The sequence below is a fragment of the Dunckerocampus dactyliophorus genome, chromosome 19 (assembly GCF_027744805.1).
Source record: "Dunckerocampus dactyliophorus isolate RoL2022-P2 chromosome 19, RoL_Ddac_1.1, whole genome shotgun sequence".
Taxonomy (NCBI): domain Eukaryota; kingdom Metazoa; phylum Chordata; class Actinopteri; order Syngnathiformes; family Syngnathidae; genus Dunckerocampus; species Dunckerocampus dactyliophorus.
Window position 1 is genome coordinate 19725166 of NC_072837.1, and position 26643 is coordinate 19751808.

A 26643-nucleotide genomic window follows, 5' to 3' on the forward strand; every position below is an offset into this window, starting at 1 on the left:
CATAGCTGACCTCTGACCTGCCTGCCTGGAGATTCATCCAACGCTGGGAAGTTCATTTCACCAAACTCACTCAAAAAAAACATTCATAACTTGAAATCAATCGGGGAGGTAAAAGCGTATTTTCTTTAAAGCACCATCCATCCATCCATCTTCTACCGCTTATCCGAGATCGGGTCGCGGGGCCAACAGCCTAAGCAGGGAGGCCCAGATTTTCGTCTCCCCAGCCACTTCGTCCAGCTCCTCCCGGTGGATCCCGAGGCGTTCCCAGGCCAGTTGGGAAACATAGTCTCTCCAACGTGTCCTGGGTCTTCCCCGAGGCCTTTTACCGGTCGGACTTGCCCTGAACACCTCCCCAGGGAGGCGTCCGGGAGGCATCCTGACCAGATGCCCAAGCCACCTCATCTGGCTCCTCTCAATGCGGAGGAGCAGCGGTTCTACTCCGAGTCTCTCCCGGATGACAGTGCTTCTCACCTTATCTCTAAGGGAGAGCCCAGTCACCCTACGGAGAAAACTCATTTCGGCCGCTTGTACCCGCGATCTTGTCCTTTCGGTCATTACCCAAAGCTCATGACCATAGGTGAGGGTAGGAACGTAGATCGACCAGTAAATTGAGAGCTTTGCCTTTTGGCTTAGCTCTCTCTTCACCACAACAGACCGATGTAGCGTCTGCATCACTGCAGACGCCGCACCAATTCGCTTATCGATCTTGCGTTCCATCCTTCCCTCACTCGTGAATAAGACCCCAAGGTACCTAAACTCCTCCACTTGGGGCAGGATCTCATCCCCGACCTGGAGATGGCATTCCACCCTTTTCCGGGCGAGAACCATGGACTCGGACTTGGAGGTGCTGATTCTCATCCCGGCCGCTTCGCACTCGGCTGCGAACCGATCCAGTGAAAGTTGAAGTTCACGGCTTGATGAAGCCAGCAGGACCACATCATCTGCAAAAAGCAGAGACTCAATCCTGCAGCCACCAAACCGGAACCCCTCAACGCCCTGGCTGCGCCTAGAAATTCTGTCCATAAAAATAATGAACAGAATTGGTGACAAAGGGCAGCCCTGGCGGAGTCCAACCTTCACTGGAAACGGGTCCGACTTATTGCCGGCAATGCGAACCAAACTCTGACACCGGTCATACAGGGAACGAACAGCTTGAATTAGCTGGTCCGATACCCCATACTCCCGGAGTACTCCCCACAAAATTCCTCGAGGAACACGGTCGAATGCCTTCTCCAAGTCCACAAAACACATGTAGACTGGTTGGGCAAACTCCCATGCACCCTCAAGGACCCTGCTGAGAGTGTAGAGCTGGTCCACAGTTCCACGACCAGGACGAAAACCACACTGCTCCTCCTGAATCCGAGATTCAACTATCCAGCGGATCCTCATCTGCAGAACCCCTGAATAGACCTTACCAGGGAGGCTGAGGAGTGTGATTCCACGATAGTTGGAACACACCCTCCGGTCCCCCTTCTTAAAAAGGGGAACCACCACTCGTTCACCGGGTTAAACTCCAACATGCCGGCCACAAGCCGGGGCACAACAAGAATTGCCACCCCTGCCCGTCGCCTCTCACTGCTGGCAACGCCAGAGTGGAACAAGGTCCAACCCCTCTCAAGAGGACTGGTTCCAGAGCCCTTGCTGTGCGTTGAGGTGAGTCCGACTATATCTAGCCGGAACTTCTCAACCTCATGCACCAGCTCAGGCTCTTTCCCTACCAGAGAGGTGACATTCCATGTCCCTAGAGCTAGTTTCTGTAGCTGAGGATTGGACCGCCAAGGTCCCCCGCCTTCGGCTGTCACCCAGCTCACTCTGCACCCGACCCCTTTGGCCCCTCCCATGAGTGGTGAGCTCATTGGAGGGGGGACCCATGTTGTCTCTTCGGGCTGTGCCCGGCCGAGCCCCATGGGCGTTGGCCCGGCCACCAGACGCTCGCCATCGTGCCCCTCCTCCAGGCCTGGCTCCAGAGGGGGGCCCCAGTGACCCGCGTCCGGGCAAGGGAAAACGTGGTCCAATGTTTTTTGTCAACATAGAGGTCTATTGAGCTACTCTTTGTCTGGTCCCTCACCTAGGACCTGTTTGTCGTGGGTGACCCTACCAGGGGCATAGAAACCCCTGACAACTTAGCTCCTAGGATCATCGGGACACGCAAACTCCTCCACCACGATAAGGTGGTAGCTCAGGGAGGAGTCTTTAAAGCACATTCATTATAAATAGATAAGACACGTCCTGTTGCTCAACACGCGCACACACCCACACACACACTCACTAACACACATGCATGTTACCTGTCTGGACCATCTGTCACTCAGCAGGGTTTGGCTCACAGTGTTTTTGAGGAGAAAAAATCCATACTGTTTAGCATATTTGTGTTGTTTGTGTGTGTGTGTGTGTGTGTGTGTGCGTGTGTGTGTGTGTGTGCGTGTGCGTGTGTGTTAGTGTGGGAGAACTTGGCAGACACCATTGAAATGGACGCAGACACTGCCTCCAGGCTTCCTATTTCCCATGCTGCAGAGGAGGTGTATTCACTCCCATTTACTCACACGAGTGATGAATGAATACTCGGCTTGTGAGGGGTAAACCCATGCGATCGGAGCTACGCTCTGACTTGGCAGCACAGGTAGCAGCTAAGAATCAGCCATAGATCCTTAGATGGATGGATTGTAGAGACATGCACCAGGTACCGCAAGAAGCACATATGAGGTGAAAGAAAAAGGGTAAAAATACAGTATAGTAGTCGATCTGTGCAGCGTCGGACATGGTGCGTTCAAGAGCTGTCCAACAAAGTGGCACAAGTCGAATCTTGAATTAAACTGTATATTATTTTTTGACTAAATTAACGGCCCATATTTCCAAAATTTAAATCAATTTACATATTCTTTTATTCTTTCTTTTTTCAAGTGTTTTCTTAATCATTGCGGCGGCTGAACGTTTCCTGCGGACGGGTAGTTGGGGACCCGTGCCTTACAGCATGCTTGGGGATATGATGTGCTCTTGTACTGTAAGAATGACACTTGTATACATTATTTTAGCATCTTTAATATAGAAAATGTACCAAAGTGGCCAATGATGTTGTAACATCATTTAAAAAAGCTATTGAATGTAAAGATAAGTGGAGGGTGCGGAATTGTCTGCGTGTCTATTTGCTCGTCTTTACTGTGATTTGTCGAGGCTTAGAGCTCGGAGCGGCCATGTTGGTTAAATGTTGCCTTAGTGAACATCTTATTTGGAAAAGGTGTTTCCAGTCCCACTCGGCACACACGCTGTGGAAGACAAACATCACCAGCTAACACATAACATCATCATCTTTCCCAAATGTACTCCTGGATATCATTTTCATCTTCATTTTCAACATTTTCATCAAGCCTCCATTTACACAGTTTTTTTTATTTTCCCAAAGGTCGCATATTGTAGAATTTTTCAACCATTTGAAAGGTCAGAGGTGCCACTATAGTGTGTTGTCCAAATCTAACCTTGAAGCTGCAATTTAGACGAGTGAAAAGTGCTCCTACCGGGAACGCGCTGTATAGCTTTAATGCTAATCAGCTGTTTGTGTTTGGGAGCCTCCAAGAATTTGCTTCTTCATTGTTTCCACTTACAGGCCAAACGATTGGACACACACAACATACTAAATCCCCAACTAACGAACACAATTGGTTCCAGACCACCGTTCTTAAGTCCTAATTGTTCTTAAGTAGAGGAAAAGGTAATATTACCAATGATGTAGGTACTACATGTACGTGTATACATATACAGTATATGTGTGTGTATGTAAATGTTGGGGCAGCCCTCCCCTCACTGCAAGACATTTATAAAACTAGAGTCCTACGAAGAACACACAACCTCATCAAGGACAGCACACATCCACAACACTCATTATTCACACTCCTACCGTCAGGCAGACGCTACAGGAGTTTGAAGTCCAGGACCACAAGGCTGGCAAACAGCTTTTACCCACAGGCCATCAGGCTTCTCAACGAAGCACTCACACACGCCGCACGCAACACACACACACACTCATAGCACTTTATTTATTCATTTATTTATTTATTTGTATTATTTATTTGTATTAATGTCTCTTCTGTTTTTGTTGCTTAATTTATTGGTATATATGTTTATGTGTTTATGTTTCTTATGTTCTTATTCTTTCTTGTGTTTTCTTTCTTTTTGTGGGAGAATGAACAGAATAAGATTTTCATTGCATGGTATAACTGCTGTTTTACCATGCACATGACAATAAAACTCTCTTGAATCTTGAATCTTGAATATGAGTTTGGATGCAGTAGTAATATTAAACCAGGATAATTAATGAAAAAAACAATAATAAAAATGATATAATAATACGTAATGATAAATGTTATTTACCTTTGAAGAGGAGTGGTCGAGCATACGTCGTTGGTGGTAATGGAAAAAAGTAAAAATCATCGTGGTGGTTAGACGCTTCTAAAAGAGGTAGTGTTCTGTGGGTGGTGTAGAATTAAGCAGGCCTATTAACTCTTCATAAACTTGAATCACACGCTCTGTCCTGGTTGTATCATACAGCTAACAATGTAGCTTTCTCTCTCCTCCCCTCCTCCTCCTCTTGTTCTACCGCTGTTGGTCCCATTAGCAGTGTAACAGTGCCCTCTGCTGGTCAAGCATGTACAGTAGAAATATGGACTTATAAGGCAAAACACATGAAAATATAGACTAGTCGGCTTTGTTCGTACCTCCTAAAGTTTGCACGTCGGATGTTCGTTTGTAGGGGACTTAGTGTACAATTACAATTTTGTTAAGTACATAATTCCACATGTGTTCATTCACAGTTCTGAGACTCTACAATGTAAATAAATACAACGCATTGAATGAGAAGGTGAGTCCAAACTTCTGGCCTGTACTGTAAAGCAAAACCTTGGTTAGTGTCATTAATTCTTTCCAAAATGGTGACTCTAACCAAAACGGACACTAACCAAATCAATTTCTCCAATAAGAAATCATGTAAATCCAATTCAGCCGTTCCAGAAAGGCAAGGAAAAGTGCAAAAGGTTTGCCAGAGACCTCTGTGGTGGCACATCGGCTGCTGGGAGCGTGTGACCAAATACAGTGCACCTTGCTGGGCCACAGCAGGTGGCTCCTCCCCCTTTATACTCCGGATAGTTCTCCTGATAGTAGTGCTAGTAGTGCTAGTAGTCATTCATCATATTTCACGTGTACACAAACCACACTTGCATCGCAACAAAAAAAGTTATGGGTTATCAGTACCGTGCCGTCTTGAGAAGCAGGAAGTTATAAGTATCGTTTTGAAAAAAAAAAAGATACTCTGCATCTATAGTTCAGTTACTTGTGGATGTTTTGCCTTTTTCACGCCTTCTTCTGGGCCTGAGAGAGATTCTCCTCCCCCCTTCACCGGAGGTCACGTTCTTGACGAGGACTGAGGGGATTTCCCGATGCGCATCCACTAGCATGTCTACACTAGGTGACACACTTCCCCTGTCCTCGTGTCCTCTGCAATCGTTCCACAAGATGAAGACTTGTTTTACTGGAGTAGAATTGTCTCCTGTGTCCCATTACTTATGCAGCATCAGTGATAAAGATCAGCTGCAGACAAGGAGCCGTCGCCTTATGGCTTCTTAATGAGCGTGATCAATGTGGCATCCACAGCAGTACTGTATATACAGTAGACAACACGCCTCTGCTCTCCTGCTACTGTGTGTGTGTGCGTGTGCATGTCACTCTAATGACTGGCCGGTGGTTAAAAGCGAAGGATGATAATAAGACACAGCAAATGATGCCAGCGTCAACAAGCTTATTGTGTAGCTAGCAACACACATAGGCTAATTAAGCGCTCACTAAACACTTACCAACACAACCTCGCAGCAAATGCCAGCATGTGGTGCCCAAGTTCAGCAGGTAGCAAAGTAGCTTTTTCTTTGGCTTTGGGCACTGAGGTTTAGCACCGTATCCTCACCTTTTTACTGCAACATCATGCATGACAAGAAGTGTCGCAAAGATGAGCAGAGTCAATCCTTTGGTACTTGGCCAAACTTTAGCATGGTGGCATGCTGTCACAAAGTGGTGCAAAAAGCCAAAGAAAAAGCTTAAAAAAACCACACACATGCAAGCTCTGCACGTGTTTTTAGCTTTTTGCAACACTTCTTATCATGCATGACATCACACCAACAACGTAAACATTTGATGCTAAAGCTCCTGCGTGCGTGTTTTTAGCTTTTTCTTAGGATATTTGCAACACGACGTCACACCGAGCGTCAGCATAAGGTGCATAAATTCAGCGAGTAGCACAGGGTTGACTCTGCACAGGTTTTTAGCTTTTTATTTGGCTTTTTGCAACTCTCTCACACCAAATGAAAGTTTAGCGAGTAGCAAAGGATTAACGCTGCATGTTTTTTGCTTGTTCTTTGGCTTTTTGCAACACTCACCACGCACAACATCACACTAAAAACGTCAGGATGCGTTACTAAACTTCAGCGAGTAGCAAAGCATTCACTCTGCACGTTTTTAGCTTTTTCTTTGGCTTTTTCGCACCAGCCATTGCAAAGAAGATGCAGAAGGTGACAGTGAAAGAGGTAAGACTCCACTGAAGCTACTTGAAGCTGGTAGTTTCCAAACCCAACGGGCAGGATGGAAGCCATCCCTCGTCTTTACCTCATCAAACCTGTCGAAGGAGGCGCCGTCCTGCAGGAAGTCGGGTACGTGCTTCTGCCAGTTGAACTCATAGGACTTTGTCATGGCTGCTCACAAACCTGCAAACAGAAGGTAAGGAAAATTAGTCTTATGTGCAACAGAAATGCGGCCAAGCACGGATTCCCTTTGTCTTCTATCACTGGGGGGCGGGGGGCTGTCACATGCTAAAGTGCTAATCATGCGGCGTGGCCCCGAGTAACGACACGGACAAAAGAAGCGCACAAGAGGAAGATTAATTTGGGCGACGCGAGGGTGGAAGAGTCGACGGATCCTCAGCAGGCTGGATGGATGCAACACACCTGCACGTGCCGAGACATGCGCCGCGAGGTGCGGGGGTGGGGGGCTGCCGACAGGAAAATGTTGATGGCACCACGCCAAATATAGTCTTCTCTTTACGTCACTGTCAAATGTGGCGAGCAATGGCGGGAACATGACGCGTAACGTTACGTGCAGGAAGTATCAAGTCATCCTCATTCTCTCATCAAATCACACATACTGTACTTGTTTCCTTTACGCCTCATTCTCAGCCCACAGCTTTGCTTTTACTGCACTTGGAACCACACTGGAACCACATTGGAACCACATTGGAACCACATTGGAACCATACATCCAAATAAAACACAACAGTGGCCACGGCACACCTCATGACATCCAATACAAACACACCAGTCAAGCATCATCATCACGCTATTGTTTCCTTCTGTCATGGTTCACCTTCGACTCAAGCACTAGTCTACAGTACTACCACCACTACCACCACTACTACTACCACCACTACCACTACTACTACCACCACTACCACCACTACCACCACTACCACTATACCACTACTACTACTACTACTATACCACTACTACTACTACTACTACCACTACCACCACTACTACTACCACTATACCACTACTACTACTACTACTACCACTACCACCACTACTACTACCACTATACCACTACTACTACTACCACTATACCACTACTACTACCACTACCACCACTACCACCACTACTACTACTACCACTACTTCTACCACTGCTACCACTATACTACTACTACTACTACTACTACCACTATACCACTACTACTACTACCACTACTACTACCACTATACCACTACTACTACTACCACTACTACTACTACTACTACTACTACCACTATACCACTACTACTACTACCACTATACCACTACTACTACCACTATACCACTACTACTACTACTACCACTATACCACTACTACTACTACCACTATACCACTACTATTACTACCACTACTACTACTACCACTATACCACTACTACTACTACCACTACTACTACTACTACCACTACTACCACTATACCACTACTACTACTACCACTACTACTACTACTACTACTACCACCACTATACCACTACTACTACTACCACTACTACTACTACTACTACTACCACTACTACTACTACTACCACCACCACCACTATACCACTACCACTACTACTACCACTACTACTACTACTACCACCACTATACCACTACTACTACTACCACCACTACTACTACTACCACCACTATACCATTACTACTTCTACCACTACTACTACCACTACCACTACTACCACTATACCACTACTACTACTACTACCACTACTACCACTACTACTACTACTACTACTACTACCACTACCACTACTACTACTACCACCACTATACCACTACTACTACTACCACTATACCACTACTACTACTACTACCACTACCACTATTACTACTACCACGACCACTACCACTACCATGACTACTACTACTACTATTACTACTACTACCATGACTACTACTACCACTACCACTAGTACTACCACTACTACTACTACTACTACTACCACTATACCACTACCACTACTACTACCATGACTACTACTACTACCACTACCACTAGTACTACCACTACTACTACTACCACTATACCACTACTACCACTACCACTATACCACTACTACCACTACTACTACTACCATGATTACTACTACTACTACCATGACTACTACTACCACTACCACTAGTACTACCACTACTACTACTACTACCATGACTACTACTACCACTACCATGACTACTACTACCACTACTACTACTACTACCATGACTACTACTACCACCACTACCACTAGTACTACCACTACTACCACTATACCACTACTACCACTACTACTACTACCATGATTACTACTACTACTACTACCATGACTACTACTACCATGACTACTACTACCACTACCACTAGTACTACCACTATTACTACTACTACTACCACCACTACTACTACCACCACTACTACTACTACAATGACTACTACTACCACTACCATGACTACTACTACCACTAGCACTACTACTACCATGACTACTACTACCACTACTACTACTACTACCATGACTACTACTACCACCACTACTACTACTACCACTACTACTACCATGACTACTACTACCACTACTACTACCATGACTACCACTACTACTACCACTACTACCACCACCACTACTACTACTACTACTACTACCATGACTACTACTACCACTACTACTACTACTACCACTAGTACTACTACTACCACCACTACTACTACCATGACTACAACTACCACTACTACTACTACTACTACTACCACTACTACTACCACTCCTACTACCACCATGACTACTACTACTACTACTACCACTACTACTAGTACCATGACTACTACTACCACCACTACTACCACTACTACTACCATGACTATTACTACCACTACTACTACCACCACCACTACTACTACCACTACTACTACTACAACCACTACCACTACTACTACCACGACTACTACTACTACCACTACTACTACCACGACTACTACTACTACTACTACAACTACTACCCCTACTACTACCACTACCACTACTACCACTACTACTACCACGACTACTACTACTACTACTACGACTACTACAACTACTACTACTACCCCTACTACTACCACTACCACTACTACCACTACTACTACCACGACTACTACTACTACTACTACTACCCCTACTACTACCACTACCACTACTACCACTACTACTACTACTACTACGACTACTACAACTACTACTACTACCCCTACTACTACCACTACCACTACTACCACTACTACTACCACTACTACTACTACTATTATAATCAATAAATAAGGCAGGAATCAATGAAATAGTATAAATAATAAGATGCTATGTTGAAATGAGAGCTGTTTCTAATATTTTGCTTAACTCCAGCCAAATATGATAAGAAAATGAGATCTCTCGGACCTGATTGGTCTCGTGAGGTTCTGCAGGTGTACCTTAGCAAGTGTCTGAAGGGTGATGAAGCGACTTCATGCATTCTTATTTGAAGTATTTCTCCCTTTGAAGCGTTTGCCAGTCAAACTCAGGTCAGAAACCCGTCTTTTATTTTCACTGTTAGCATCATCATGACACCATGGATGGTCTAGCGTGTAGTGCTTCTCTGCACACGTGGATCTGTGTGTTGAACCTTGTGAATGTCCTCTCCCTTGCCATCACGCTGCAATAGAATAGCTCATGCAGTGAAATATCGGCCTATTAACAGTCTGGGACATTTACTGACTCGACTGCGGGAGCGTGCATCATTTTCATCATCTCCTTTTGGCCTTTATTTCAATGAAAGCTACACAAACAATGAAAACCATAGAAAATCACACCAAATACATGGTGATGGTGTGTGGAGTAGGGATGAGCCGATCCCATCTTCAGGAGAGGTATCGGCTGCTGATCGGCTGTATTTTGAAGATGGGACAATATCGGCTTCCTCCACGAGATCAGGCCGATCCGGTTGTTGTATAACGTTGGTATCTCTTAGCCACACTCCAACACGATAGGTGCGCTAATGCGCCTCAAAGCTGGTTGCCACTCGACCCCCGCCACCCGCAAGAAGAAGAAAAGGCAACACCACCATGCAGACATGTCCTCCGTGTGCCGTGGTCAACTTAGTTTCACTTCGGACGTTGGATATTCGGCTGTGTCGCTCCTACAACGCCCACTGACAAGGTGCACGTTCTGAGTGAAAAAAGCCGAGGCGCGTTTCTTCTACGAAGTACATTGGGTTGCATCCTTCGGAATGCTTTGAAGAGCTGTTTTCATAACCATATTCAGTTCCACAAATTCATGTTTGGAACAAAAGCTTATTAAAAAAAACAAAAAGGATTGGTACTGGATCGGAAGCCAAAAAAGATCGTGACATCGCTAGTGTTGTGTCCCCCACCCACAAAGGCAACATTTCATGCTAAAGCAAGTGTTTCACTCCCAGGGATGAGCAGTACAACTCAGAATGATGTGTGACAGCTAAGAGGGAGAAGATGTGTAAAATGCAACAAGAGAGCGGTGGTGGTGGTCAGGATGAGGCAGACAGCTGCATGTGACAGAGAGGAGATGGCAAAGGCGGGGGGGCGTCTGCTCCTGATGTGGGGAATACACCGTCACCTCATGCCAACATCAACACAACCTCTGCCGCAGACTCACTCACTGGCACGCCACGTGCACAATCACTGGAACCTCTAAAGTCCAACGCCTCTTGAAACATGTGAAGCATGTACGTTTAGCACTGTTGGATCTTAAGGAGGTTCTAAGTAGAAATTCAAATTGCAAAAAGAAGAAATGGGAGGGTAACAAAAAAGCATTTTATTACCAAGAAGCATTCAGGTGAAGCACAGCCTTGAAAAGGCAAAATGCTGGCAAACATGTGGATTGAATGTGATTTAGTGTCGTCATGATGTCTTGATGGCAAAGGCAACAAAGCTTTCTCTCTTTGAAGGCGGTGGGATTGTTGAGCTGCATAAGCAAGGCCTCTCCCAGCGCACCATTGCTGCTGAGGTTGGACGCAGTAAGACACTCATCTCAAACTTCTGAAAAACATCCTGGAGCAAAAAAGTCAAGCGGTAGACCCAAAAAATGAGCCGGAGGATCCCATTGGCTGTTAGTGAAGACACGGGACCATCCTCGGCCCAAATGAAGGTTGTTACTGGTGCCTGGTGCAGTCCGATAGTAAGCCACCATTGTGAGCCACCAGTCAATCTTTAGGACTTTGCCGGTCGATCGCAAGAATATTGAAAAAAAAAGATATCATTAGATCACCAAAAAAACATGCTAACTGTGTGAGCATTACACGGTGGAACCACTTGCCAGCTGTATTTCCTTCACACCCCATGAGGGCAGCTTGTTTGTGCGTCATTTCTCTGCAGTACACTTGGCCCGATCCGTGCAGCCCCATGACAGAAAAGTAGAAATAAATGGGCCAAGACCAACCAGCCCAGCACTCTGCCATCTGTGATGTCCAAGCAGGGAACCGAGAACACAGATGCACTCGGCATGTCGGGGGAATGAAAACATAGACACGCGCTTCCTATGCGGATAAATAACCACCACCAGGACAGCAAGTTCATGTCAGTAAGATGCAAAGTATCCACTTGGAATCATTGATCACTGCTGCTAACATTTACTTTGCGTTCCAATAAATAAATAGCCCCGCAGGGTCTGGCAACCACCATTGTACCTTAAGGCACACAAATGATAATTACAAAACAAATTGCACGCTTGTAGGCGACCGCAGCGTATCCCACGGGGCATCCTGTTAGCTGTCTTTTGGACAACATGGAGTCTACTTCATCAACAAAGGTAACAAAAAGATCTTTTTTGACCCACTCATGTAGTCTTACAAACACTTCCACAATACTGTACTCTATTACTGCAGTATCCCACACTTGGTGGATTACTTCCAGTCTTGTGAAGATTGCATGAATTAAATGACAAGGCTTGAGTAGAAATGTTGTTGCTGGCAAGTCTATCTACAGTATCTATCTATCTATCTATCTATCTATCTACTGTATCTATGTTATGAAATGCACAGCTTATCATTCACGTGGCGAAGAGTGATGGCATCACCGTCACTCTCTGACTAGGCTACATTGCCACCTTATGCAATCCTGCCAAAGGAGGGAAAGTTAACCCAACCTGAACGCGGGTCCAAATAAGGGTGTACTCACAATATTGTACATAGTCGTTCCTCGCTATAGGACAGTTTTTCAGAAATGAATGAATAAATGATGGCTGTTTGGTGGTAGACTATGGTCTATTATCAGTCTAAACATATGTACAGTAATTACAAGTGCTATGTAGTATTATGGTCACAAGGTGGCAGCAATGACACAAAACATTGCGACATTAGCTTGCATGACATTACCTTAACACTGCATCAAGTCAACCAATGCATGTCCCACATCATTGAGTGAAAACAAGTTCTTCCATTCTGCGTGGAAGTGCTACATTTTTGGCTTCTTAAGTTTAGAAATAATGAGGCTGGTTAGCTCGCTAGCAAGGAGGTATGCTGTCCAGAAAACAACAAGGAACTGCTAACGTGTTAGTCTATGTTATCTTATTTATGTCTAATATGTTTTATTTTCTGAGCCGCACGGTGGTCTAGTGGTTAGCATGTTGGCCACACAGCCAGGAGATCTGGAAGATCTGGGTTGGAATCTCCGTTGGGCGTTTCTGTGTGGAGTTTGCATGTTCTCCCCGTGTGTGTGTGGGTTTTCTGGGTACTCCGGTTTTCTCCCACATTCCAAAAACATGCCTGTTAGCTTCACTGTTAGCTTCTAAATTGTCCATAGGTATGAATGTGAGTGTGAATGATTGTTTGTCTATATGTGCCCTGCCATTGGCTGGCCACCAGTCCAGGGTGTACCCTGCCTCTTGTTCAAAGTCAGCTGGGATAGGCTCCAGCATACTCGCGACCCTAGTGAGGATAAGCGGCATAGAAAAAGGATGGATGGATGTCTTATTTTCACTTATTATGTCTACTATATTGGGTAATAGGAGTGTAAAGGTGACTATAGGGCTGTTATTTCATGTCTAGAGGGCTCTAATCATGTTAAAAAGCATATTTACAAGAGGGAAAGGCTTCTTGAGACGTCATCTGTACTTCTGTGAAGAATGTGTAGTTTCCCCTCAATGGACAACTCCTGTACGACTGAGAGCTTACACAGACGCATATTTACAAGAGTTTTCTACACCATAAGTATGAAAATATTCCATGTATTAAGACTGAATGGATCGAGTGTGGAATTAATTAACCGCCATAAAGGAGGGATTACTATTTCTTTATGGAATGAAATATGGTGGTTATCGTTAAGAACGGTCATTGTGTGACTCTATGCAATCCTGGTGTGGCCCTCCTCCTCCCACCGTGCCAAACATGCAGGACTTTAGCTGCGATGGTCCTGGTAGGAGTACACACCCAGAAACTGTCATCAGTGTTCTGCAGCGACTAAGAATCCAATTATGCATGGGGTGTTTTTGCGGGACAGATGGTCTTTTCCCATCCAAAATGTAATCCAATAACAGTTGGGTAAATTTGATAAATAATCCCAAATCAGATTTGGGATGCCTCCTAATTTAGACTAATTGGGTTGTGCTGTCCTGCCTGACGCTAGCCTAGATCTCAGCGCTCTCAACAGAATGCGTTAGATAATACTTCCTCAGCGACAGGGAAGGTGTCCAATGGTGGCTGTGGGAGGCGTGAGCGAACACGTGAGGAGTCACGCCGAGCGGAGGGGGGGAGCGTAAGGTCCGAGCCCTTTGTCCAACCCCTGACAACGAGATAATTGCAGCAGATTGGAAGCCCGTGAGGCCACGCCGTTCCTTGCCTCCTCATCTACGACAGCAGCCAGGAGAACACCCAGCGGTCCCACACCTCATAAAGCAAAATGAGGCTACATCTGTCAGGCAGTGAAAAGGTTGAGTGAGGACGCCTTCAATCCACATTAGGTGTTCATTTGAGGACGAGTCAAAAGCCCAGAATCAGTCTTCTTAGGCAGGCCTTGAAGGGTCACTGACATGATTTTTTCAACTTTGCTTAAATATGTTCTATACTGTTTGTAATTATCTTCTACGTTGTTCGTTTTTTGAAAGTGAACATTAAATTCGCAAACATTTTTGGACGTGGCAGGCGCCATTCTGAATTTTCTGCCCAGAAAAGGGGCGTTTCCGGAAGTGAGGTGGGTGAAGTCGCAGCTCTCAGCTTACGTCTCGTGAACAACTCCTTCAAGAGGCAGCTCGTCCACTTTATTCGGTATATTTTTCATCAAAATAGTATCCATTCATCCATCTGTTTTCTATGCCGCTTATCCTCACTAGGGTCGCGGGTATGCTAGAGTCTATCCCAGCTGACTTTGGACGAGAGGCGGGGTACACCCTGGACTGGTGGCCAACCAATGGCAGGGCACATATAGACATAACGTTGACACTCACATTCATAGCTATGGACAAGTTAGAGTCGCCAGTAGGACCCACCTAGTAGTCATGCCAAAACGTTGTGTTGCCGCTGGCTGTTCACAGTGTCCGAGTGATACTGTAAGTTTGTTTTCTTTTCCAAAATACAAAGGTTTAATGAAGCTAGACAATGGACCACCGCCGCTCGTTCATTTGACTGAAGACTGCTATGAAGAAACGCCCTTTACAAGAAGCATTTGGCTTGAAAGTACACTATAAACGCATTTTGGATGCTAGGATGCTATGCTACCATAGCAACAAGCATTCAAATCATTACACATGTTATAAAACACATTTTCACAGCAATAGTGAGGACAAGCAGCATAGAAAATGGATGGATGTTGACGGTGGATGTTGGTTGCAGCGAAATACACGCTAAAAAAGGCTATAAGGACCCCTTTACGCTCATTACGATAAGCAACTCCAAGATCATTTACACTCACCATTCTCTTCCTCTCCATGTCTCTTCCTCGTCAGACACTATTTTCATTGTCGCTGGTTGGAATAAATACGGCTTAATTCCCTGTTCTGCAAGTTCTCTACGTATTTCATCTACAGATGTTTCTTCCTCCTCAAAAACTAGTGACACATCGCTCAAATCTTGGCTATAATGACTGTAAACATCCTCTGTCTGTATGCCACCATGTCTCTACGCGTGGATGTGCCTTCACCGACATCACTTCGGGAAACGCCCCTTTTCTGGGCAGAAAATTCAGAATGGATCCCTCCACGTACAAAAATGTAATTTTAACAAATTGAATGTTCGCTTTCAAAAATTGCACAACGTAGAGCAGGGGTCACCAACGTTTTTCCTTGTGAAAGCTACTTTTACAAAATGAAAATGGCCAAGAGCTACTCATTTTTGTAACATTTATTTTGGGAGCTTATTTTAAACCCAAACAAAGCGAATATGCTTGTTTTACCAGAACATGAACAAAATGCTGGTGTCCACAACTCACATGTTGTATTTCACAATGCATTTCTTTCTACTGTTCTTTCATTATTAACTAAAAACCTGAATGAAAAGCAAGCTTGCGGGCACCTCATGTGGTCGTGGGGGGCTACCTGGTGCCCGCGGGCACCACGTTGGTGACCCCTGACGTAGAGCATAATTACAAACAATATAGAACATTTAAGCCAAGTTGACCCTTTAATACTGTACGAGCTCATTTCCACATCTACGTCAAAAAGCTCAACCCACACGTCCTTGCAAGAGCAGGAATTCTTTATGTTTTTGTTCACTAGTTAGAGCACCAGATAAAAGTCACATATAAGTAAGGATGCGCCGATCCATCGGCCGCCAATCAGTATCGGCCGCTTTCCATAAAAACACGTGATCGGCATCTGTCTGTAAATGCCTTTCAAAGCCGATCACAAAAACTGCCATGCGGCAGCGTCATGACAACACAAACATGACATGAATGTGCACGTGTGCTATCACGTAGGGTTGCCAACACCCATATTGAGCCCACAAGAGACGCACTTTGTCCCGTATCGCTGCGAGAATCAACACTAGTCTGTGAAACCTCAATGGCTTCAGTTTGACAGTGTCACATCCTGGCTTGTGGTGTTGTGGCAGGACCCCAGGATGCGGAGAGAAGGACCCAATTGCAGGTAAAATGTAAAATGTTTATTTTATTCATAATAGCTGCTGTGCTTATTTTAGCGGTTTGAAAATGTACTAAATCAGCAATTTTAATATTTGTGATTTCAAAAAAATAAAGGATTTGTATGTTCTCTACACTTGGCATTATGAATGATCCTCACCAATCTTTTTTGTAGTACATGTAGTGAGTGAAGGTTGCTTTTATAATGATTGCCCCATATCTCCACACAATAAGTTAGATATGGTCATACCAAAGAACGGTAAAGAGTTTGGAGTCATTTTTGATCAAGAACAAATTTTGCTTTATTCAATATTGAAGTATTTCTTGCCACCTTTTGTTGTATATTTCTGATGTGAGATTTCCAGCTAATTTTTTTCATCTATTATGATCCCCATAAATGTATTGTCATTCATCCTTTCAACGTCCACTCAGTCTATTTGTATTTGGTCGTACATGTCCTTTCTGCCATTTCCAAATAGCATTATTTTACTTTTACTTAAGGTAAAGGATAATCTGTTTTTATCAAACCATGTCTTTTAATATGACTTTTTTAAACCTTTACTTTTTTGATTAATTCTTGCGTGCTTTCCCCAGAACAAAAGGCAGTGGCTCAGGAGGTCGAGCGGGTCATCCAGAAACCGGAAGCCGGAACCGACAGTCACTGCTGTCGTGTCCCTGGGCAAGACACTTCACCTGCCTTGCCTCCACTGCTGCCCAAACTGGTGTATGAAAGCGAATGAATGTTTGGTGGTGGTCAGAGAGGCTGTGGGAGTGGATTGGCAGCCACGTTTCCGTTAGACTACCCCAGGTCAGCTGTGGCTACAGAAGGAAGATTGATTGACAGCTCTAATCTACCCACTTCTAGCCTGGGATATGCTTCTACGTAGTCGCTACATTTTGCAGGGTTTGGAGGGGGAGGGGCCAGCCAGCCGGCGTAGCATGCGTCGGAACATAAAGCATGAATAAGATGCGTAGAAGTTGTGTTTTTACCACTTTGGCATTAATGAGACACTTTGTGGTTGTCTCCAACCATTTACTTTTGCACGCATGTTTATGATACATGCATCATCGTGCAGTACGCTGTACAAAAATCATGCAAGCCTATTTTTTATACTTTCAAATGGTGTAACAACAAACATGCAACATTTGTTGGTCATAAAGTCAAAATTCAGCATTCCATGAGTTGTGATCGGATAAATGATACGATGAAATCATCTGGGAAGCAGAGAGAGGAAGGGCCACACATACACACAGCTCTATTTACACAGCACAGCACGTCTTTAATGCAATAAGACTCTTTATGACAGCAATATGACCTGTGTTCTCTAAGCAAACAGCACATACGCCAGCAAAATCAATGCTGCTGTCGCCTTTGCTGCCTTTTTTATGGTTCACGTCGTCGGTGACCAGCAGCAGGCTGGCAGGCAAGCAGCAAAGTAAACACACCGCAACAAGGATGGAGAGCTTTCACAGGAGCCATGACGGCTGTTTGGCCAACTAGCTGGTGACACTTGTTATGTACAACGAGAGCTGGACTATTTTGTTATTCTTGCAGGGCAGCATACAAGAGAGCGAGGGAATATCTGCAAAAAAAACTTTTTAAAAAAATCGATAATGAAGCTTCATAAGCTTTTTCACGGTCTGGCCTGTTTACAGCATCGTGTGTGTGTGTGTGTGTGTGTGTGTGTGTGTGCGGTACATCTGTATCCCAGCGTGACTATTTACTTACAGTCAATGTGTGCTTAAGTGTGTTTTCTTTAGCCCACTTGGGGCTCTTTGCTAAAGGAGTGACAGTCAGTGGTAGCCTGCAGCTTACAGAACAGACCGACCTAAAGAAAAGAAGAACTTTTATTACATAATCCACTCTGGGATGCCGGCTGACCTCCGATTTGTTGGCATTTTAAAACGGTTTTCTTGCAGGACATGATGGAATTTGAAATAATTTCTTCCATGGTCACATGCAGACATCATAAAACCTTTTTTTTAACTATACAGTCGTCCCTTGCAATATCGCAGTTCGATTGGTGGAAGTCTCGACTACCCTCCTCTTTAAGAATACTCTCCAAAATTGTGAATATTACGAGGCTGTTTCTTGGCAACTCATACCTTTACATAACGTTTTTTTTTTCTTGTTGATACTCTTGTCTTTCTAAGTTCAAATAAACCTAACCTAAATCCTTGCAAAGCGGTAAACCTTACACGCATGATGACAGTTCAACTTGTACATTTTTCCAAATTTACCCCAAACATTTGGATTGGTTTCTTAAGTGTATAGCCTTTGGAGCGTTCCACTGTATGTGGATTCTTCTACTCCTGAACCGCTGCACACAAAAGGATGAACATTCATCAAAACATGCACCCAGACTGTGATACGAGTGCCATTATTTTTTGGACAAATACACCACATGGTGGCGCTGTTGTTAAATCTCAAAGTATGACCGCCATGCTGCATGTCGGAGAGACTTGACTCACTGCGCTCTACACCCATTAGCACGTTTTGCTGAATCACCACCAAATTTGGTACACACCTGTAAGGGACTGACAAGCTCATGTGTGTCAAATTTCAGCAAGATCGGTTGGAAAACATGGCCGCCATCAAGCAAAACGTCTCAGTAACCTAGCAACTAAGGCCATGTCCACATCAACAGTGATATTTTAAAAACTACGTTTTTGTCCTTAAAAACTGAGCTTTTGGAAAACTCCAGACGCAGCGCATGCGTGTTGACAACGAAAACAGAGCTTTTGGCTTGTTGCCAACAGATGATGTAACAATTACGTGCTGTCATTTCCACACTAGTGAGTAGAACAGAATGTGTGCAAACATTACATTGCTGCTTTTTGTGTGTATAAGAGTAGACATACGCCTACTTGTGCTTTATATTGATGAACAAAGACGCCACTATGGGCTTCGGTTTAAAACGGCTACGACGCTCACGCCAATGACGCCGATTTGGGACAAGACCCGATCGGACCGCGTATGGACACGGCCTAATTGTCCAAAGGTCATCGACTGTGTCATGATTGTAAATCTTTGACAATATCTGTATTACATGTATGCTAGCATGGCTTCCAAAGCATTTTGACCACAACCCAGAGGGGGGCCACAAGTGGCATTGACAGTCATTTGTACGACTGCACAAAGAAGTGAAGTTGGGGTTCCCTTCACCTTATTCACTGCTCGTTACAAATGATTCTTGTTCTTTAATTCGCAGATAAACTTGAGTCAAATCATCTGCTTACTGTCATTTTCTACTTTTTTCTCATGCTTTGAAACATGTGGCTAATACGTGGTCACGTTCTGGTCTCGCAACATCTCGGGTGCTTCCGAGCAGCGCCCACATCACGGAGAACGCGTGGACAGATGTTGGAATATGACCAGTAAATGTAGTTATATCCTCAGAAATGTTGAGCAAATGTCTGAAGAAGAGACACTTGCTTCCAGTATTCTGGCATGAGAACATTGGCGGCACACCGGGGCTGCTTGCTTGTGTGTCCGACCACAGTGCACCTTGCTGGGCCACACCCGCTCTATATCCTGGTTCCTCTAACCTCCAGGGCGACACATAGGCTACTTGGAGAGTGTGTCTGACTGCAGTGCACCTTGCTGGGCCAGGTTCTGTGTTCCATGGCAGGATCGTTCAACAAGACGTCTGGTCCGGTTAAGGAGAAGGGTGAAGATGGCAATGACAACACAACTTTTGTGGTGGGCTCCTGTTTTATGTTTAATCTTTCTGTGTACTAAACATCCCATGTCACCACATGGAAACATGAATCTGTTTTTGTCTTTAAATTTAGTGGGTGTGGCTTAAAGGGATAGCTGTGATTTTTTGCCATGAAGTTGTATGACATCCCCATCAGCAGTGTAGTACATCAAGGGTGACTTACCTCCCCAATTGGTCACGTGGGTCCCGATCTGGTCGGAGATCCGTGACGAGGAACGTAAGTAAAGAGTTTGGCTTCTCAAAACAACACGCGTTCAAAAGAGTAACACAAGACTTCACAAAAACGCTCTGCGTTATATTTGTCTCCCAGCGTATCCTGCACATGTGATGAAGACACTCACGGTAACACCACGTTTTTTCTGTGATGGCGCGCCGCAGCCATCTTGTTTACGTATGTGTTCCACAGCAGAAGAAGATGCGAGCGTATCCCTTTCAATACCGGTGCGTTCTCTAGTCCGGAAATTACGGTAATTGCAAAATACTTTTTGGTAAACATTACATTTGATTGACAGACAGACATGACACAACAAAAGCTTTGTACACACCCTCAGGAAAAAACAACAAAGTAATTTGTGTCTTGAAGTCTCTGACTGGTGAAGAGAAGGGGAGAAGAATGTTCCCTTCAAGATAAAGTGACCCTAGGCCTGCCCTGTTCTTTGCCTTTTATAGTTCACAGTCACTCACTGGTCTCCAGTTGCATCATTAATGTGGACGTCAAGTTCAAAACGTGGCCAACAAAGCCTCAGCACGCATGCAACGTGAAATATGACTGATTTACTGTTCAGTGGATGAGTCCTATTAAAAGGGTGGGGTAGGGTGAATGTCCACCATGAATTCCTGCTGGAAGATGGAAATGACACACACACACACACACACACAAAGAGCTCTATATATAGTCATTACTTTGCACACGCTGCCAAGTTGTCTTCTACAAAGAATTTAACACATGGCTGAATGGATGGAGCACCCCCCCCTAATAAATGATAGCCTAAAGCTTTTACTAAATACAGGATATTAGACTACAGTGCATGTGCGTGTGTGTGCGTGTGTGAGTACCAAGCTGAAGGCAATGCTCTCTCAAAGAACGCTATTAATGAGGTAGGGGGGCTGAATGAGGTGAGGCGGGGGGTTAAATAAGGTCTGTCCTCAGGGTTACTTGGGAGTTTGTTGAATGTAACCAAGAGAGGAACGTGTTTCAATTTCCACTTAAAGCCATAAATGCAAACAAAACAAAAAGTATAAAGCCAAGCCAGGCTGGAATGAATACGCAGAAGAGCTTCATGCTGGGGCCAGACGAGCCTTTAAACTGTGGGTTGAAGCAGGGAAACCTAAACATGGCCCCTTATTTGACTATAAGAAACAGGAAAATGCAAATTTTAAATATATCCTGAGATTTATTAAGAGGAATGAAAATACATTGAGATCAGACTCACTTGCAAAAAAATGACAAAACAATAGTCCTATTGAATTTGGGAAAGAAATCAAAAGATTGAACACTTTTAAAACATCTTTGCCAACAAATATTGATGGGGTAAATGGACCACATGAAATTACTCAGTTCTGGCAGAAACATTACTATGAGCTGTTTAATTGTGTCAAAAGTAGTTCCCTTGTGGTGGACAATGTAGACAAAGATGAAGATGTGACTATTTGTGTACAGGAAGTCAATGAGATTGTGATGAAGCTCAGCAATAATAAGCCTGTGGTGCAGACAAGATATCCACTGAGCATTTAAAATTCACCAGCAGAAAACTTCATCCTCTGTTAGCAATATGTTTTACTGGGTTTTTAATTCATGGTACCTTACCAAAGTCTATATTGTCTGTTGTCTTAGTGCCCATTGTGAAAAATAAATAGTAAAGATAATTATTGTCCTATAGCTCTGGCAAGTACCTGATCAAAGGTCCTGGAAAGGGCTATGTTGAATGGAATGGAGAAGTTTATCATCAGTTTGGCTTCAAATCCAAGCTTGGCACAGATATGTGCATTTTTGGATCTGTACAACAGGCACAATACTACCACGTTTATTTGCTTTGTTGACGCCTCAAAGGCTTTTGACCATATAAATCATGAAAAGTTATTTCACAAATTGTATAATAGGGGTGTCCCAAAATATTGAATAAGAATGTTAGTGTTTTGGTCTGCTCAGCAGTCTGTTTTTGTTAAGTGGGGAAACTTAGCATCATCTCCCTTTCATGTTGGGAATGGGGTGCGACAAGGCAGCATTTTGTCTCCCTGTCTTTTTAACACGGATATGGATGATCTATCTAAGCTGCTGAATGAATGTAGGACTGGCTGCCAGGTTGGTGATACTCCCATAAACCACCTGATGTATGCTGACCATCTGGTGATCTTCGTTCCATACAGTGCTGGTCTACAGCAGTGGTTAAGGGTTTGTTCACAGTATGGCCTAGACTTTCATATTAAATATAATTCAGAAAAGAGCAATATTATGATTGTCAGGAGTAAAGAGGACATGAAATTAACTTTCCCTGACTTCTCACTGGCAGATAACATCCTAAAAGTCTATGATGAGGTGAAATATTTGGGCCATTACATATCCACTGACCGGACAGATGATAGAGACATTTATAGACAATGTTGTATGCAATATGCACAAGCTAATATGCTTGTTGTAAGTTTTCTATGTGCTCAGTATCTGTTAAAACTGCACTTTTTAAAGCATATTGTACTCCTATGTATACTGCCCACTTGTGGCAGCATTATAAAAAAAGCAGTATACATAAGCTTCAGGTGGCATACAAGGATGGCATGAGGATGCTGCTTAAGGTGCCCCGCTGGACTAGTGCCAGTCAAATGTTTCTTCTGACTGCTGTAGCAACTTGTGCTGCTGTGTTGTGGAACCTCATGTACAGATGAATGTGTAGGCTAACATCTGCATGTGCTGACCAACCCTGGACAAAGTTCAGGCAGGTTCACCTTAACCTATATAGCAAGGGATACCCATCTTTTATTGTGTGCTTTTTTGTTTATTTATTTATTTATCTTTTATAAAGTTCTATGGACCATGTATGTGTCTGAAATAAAGTTGATGATGATGAAATCACATGGACCTCACAGCACCCCACACATGGTGTATGAGCATATATCCTCAAATACCAGAGAGCATGCATTCACCACCTCCACTTAAAACGCATAAATGCCTCACCAGTACTCACTAGCACTGTGTGTGGGTTTTCTGGGTACTCTGGTTTCCTCCCACATTCCAAAAACATGCATGTTAGCTTCATTGGAGACTCCAAATGTCTCCAATGTGAATGCTTGTTTGTCTATACAGTATGTGCCCTGCCATTGGCTGGCAACCAGTCCAGGGTGTACCTCGCCTGCCGCCCGAAGTCAGCTGGGATGGATGGTCATCTATTCCCACCGTAATGCGTCTCTTAGTAAGTGTCTCCCTCCTCCCAAACAAACACCTTACTTCAAATAGTGGTCTCAACTGTATGTGAGGAAATATAAATATGTCCTCCTCTCCACACAACACCGTGTTGCAGGCACAAATATCGAGCACGCACAGATGGCTTCATATTCATATTATAATCTTTTCCCGCAGGCATGTGAGGACAACCACGGTTTAAGTCTAATCTGAGCACAAATGCATTGAGGTTCAACTCAGGAGGTGACGAAAGGTGGCGGCGGGACACCGGGAATTCTTTGGACAAAGAAGTTAGGTAACTGGCCTTTGCCAGCACAGAGTGAAAATACCACATTATCCCAAAATTACTGTTACATCACACACACACACACACACACACTCCAACAGCACGCAGCTATGTGTGCTTGTGATGAAGGTCTCAGTTAGACCAGATTAGAAGGTCAAAGGTTCAGTTTGCCCAACTACACAGGATCCTCTGGGCCACATTTGACCAAACATGGTCAGAAACCCTAAACATACACATGCGCACTCACACACACACACACACACACACACACACACACACACACACAGTCCAACTGTCTGAGAAGCCTCAGATCTTCATTTCAAAGGAATTCTCCACAGATAAGTTAAGCTATCTGCAAACTGTTGTACAGAATTTTAGTCGTTCCTCGCTACATCGCACTTCAAATAGCGCTCCCTCACTCCATCACGGCTTTTCAAAAATGAATGAATGAATAAATGATGGCTGTTCAGTGGTTGACTGTGGTCTACTTGTATTATTCTGTGTGGAAGTGGTACGTTTTTACCAGCTTATTTTGTCCGTCTTCCTCACTCAGTTTCAAACTCGTTGTTACGTTTAGGAGAAATAAATTGGAGGCTAACTAGTTAGCTCGGTATAGAGTATTGCTATGTTTAAAGCGGCGGCCGTCACTTGTGTCACTTCAGAGATGCCGTAGCCTGCGCACAAGCGGTGCGCAATGTGATGTCAACTAAGCTAGCAGTACGTCCGTGTATGGGACATGCATGTCAGACGCATGAATATCAAGTGAGGATGGATGATCTTTTTTTAATGCCATGCACGATCGACCCACATTACATTTGCCAAACTACAACAATGCTAACTGTGAGTTAGTATGTCTTATTACAGGTCACCATGTCGAATATATTAGATAATGCCAGTATAAAAGTGACTATAGGGGTGTTATTTCATGCGGTCATAATGTTAAAAAACATTTTTAGAAGGTCATAAACAGGTTTTCTATATACAGTATATATGCTCTAACTATGAAAATATTCCATTTATTAATATTGAATCCTACTTTGCGGAAATGTACTTATCACAGTCGGGTCTGGAACCAATTAGCTGCCGTGAACGAGAGACGACTGCATTTTCTCTCATTTGGAATTAACATGTAAAATATGTTCTCCTCTGCATTAATACCAAGAAATACAGGACTGTAGACCAGGGCTATATAAGCTTTAACATGAATAATTCATTCATTTTACAAAAATGAGACCTGAGGCCGTATTTTGGACACCCCTGCTGTAAACCATCACAACGTGGTAATACACCAAAATGTTTGCTTTGGAGGGAACTGTCCATCCAACACACACGACAAGCAAAGAACCATGCATACATAACCCAGCGAGGAAGATGAGCTATAAACACATGCTTGGGAGCTGGAGACATGGGGGAGGACAGGACGAGGAGGGGAAGATGAGCTGGACCAAAATAAAGGATTTCTCCCATTGCCCAAATAAGTATGCATTAATGGAGAACGTGCACCCTCGCCAGTGGCCAGGAGCCGAGGAGCTGTGGAAATAGAACATGTCCATATAGAGACGACAGCTTTGAAGAGGTCCAGGGGTTACATGCTCCCCCCCAACCTTGTGGGGTTGCACAAGGTACAAGAGTCACAAAGACATGGCTTTGGGACAGGAAGGTTGTTGGACTGGGACCCACGAGGGATTGACTCCCCATGGATCAAAGAGCAGAAGGCCTCCTCCTGACCACAGGATGTGGGAAACAGTGGCTGGAGAATTTATACTTTTAGCAATTTAGCTTTTTGGCCTTCCTGTGATGCCACCACAGAAGGGCCCCAGTGCGGGGAAGTAGACAAGTGTGATGACAACCACAGAACAGGAAATGGAACTTACTGGGACAGAACTTCATGTGAAATAGGAAACAAAGTAAGGATCTACTGCAAAGATCCTCTATATGACAAGAGTGTGCTGCACTTTTTAAGGATCCACTGCAAAAGCAATGCTAGTCAAAGATCCTCCATAACAGTGATTCTCCACAAGAGGATCTCAAACCCTTTTTCAGTGGATCGCAGGTCTTTTACCTGAGCAAAACAATGATGCTATTATTCTGAAAGGTATTTTTTAATGCTGTGGTCATTGAATACTCAGTAAAGTGGCAACATCGCTCTTAACTTTCCTTTGCAGCAATTAGCCAGCAAATACTCCCAACACTGCACAAATGGGCAGGAGGTCATCAACACAAACGTCTATCTAACTCGTGGTGCCCACAAAAACAACACAACAAGTCATCGCAAATGTAACACACAACACAACTGCACTACACGAGGTGGTGCGGGCATCACAATAACACTGACACACTAACATACATGCAAATCTATACCCACGTTTACAACCCGCAAGGCATGCTGGGTAACCTCACAGTAGCTACTCTTCCCCACACGCTACATCGAAATTAGCGCTGAAAAATGTCTGGTAATGTGGATGGCTGCTTTGGATGATGGTGGGTCCTGCAGCCAAAGCGGTTGAGAACCACTGCTCTATGACAAAAGTGCTTTGGTATTATTCAAAATCTCCTGCAGAAATTTGAGGCGCTGAAGTTTTGAACTGAACCAGAGGGGTCGCCAGTTGAACCCGC

General features: G+C 44.2%; 1 protein-coding gene across 4 annotated transcripts in view; it reads right to left on the reverse strand.

The window, feature by feature from the left end:
- LOC129172082 (1-phosphatidylinositol 4,5-bisphosphate phosphodiesterase beta-4-like) overlaps nucleotides 1-26643 on the reverse strand; it is an 84245-nt gene that overhangs the window by 42823 nt on the left and 14779 nt on the right. For all 4 annotated transcript variants that reach the window (XM_054761456.1, XM_054761457.1, XM_054761459.1 and 1 more), the window contains one exon: nucleotides 6643-6740. In XM_054761456.1, coding sequence (XP_054617431.1) covers nucleotides 6643-6726 — 84 coding nt within the window. In that variant the 5' untranslated portion in view covers nucleotides 6727-6740. The remainder of the gene's footprint in view (nucleotides 1-6642; nucleotides 6741-26643) is intronic.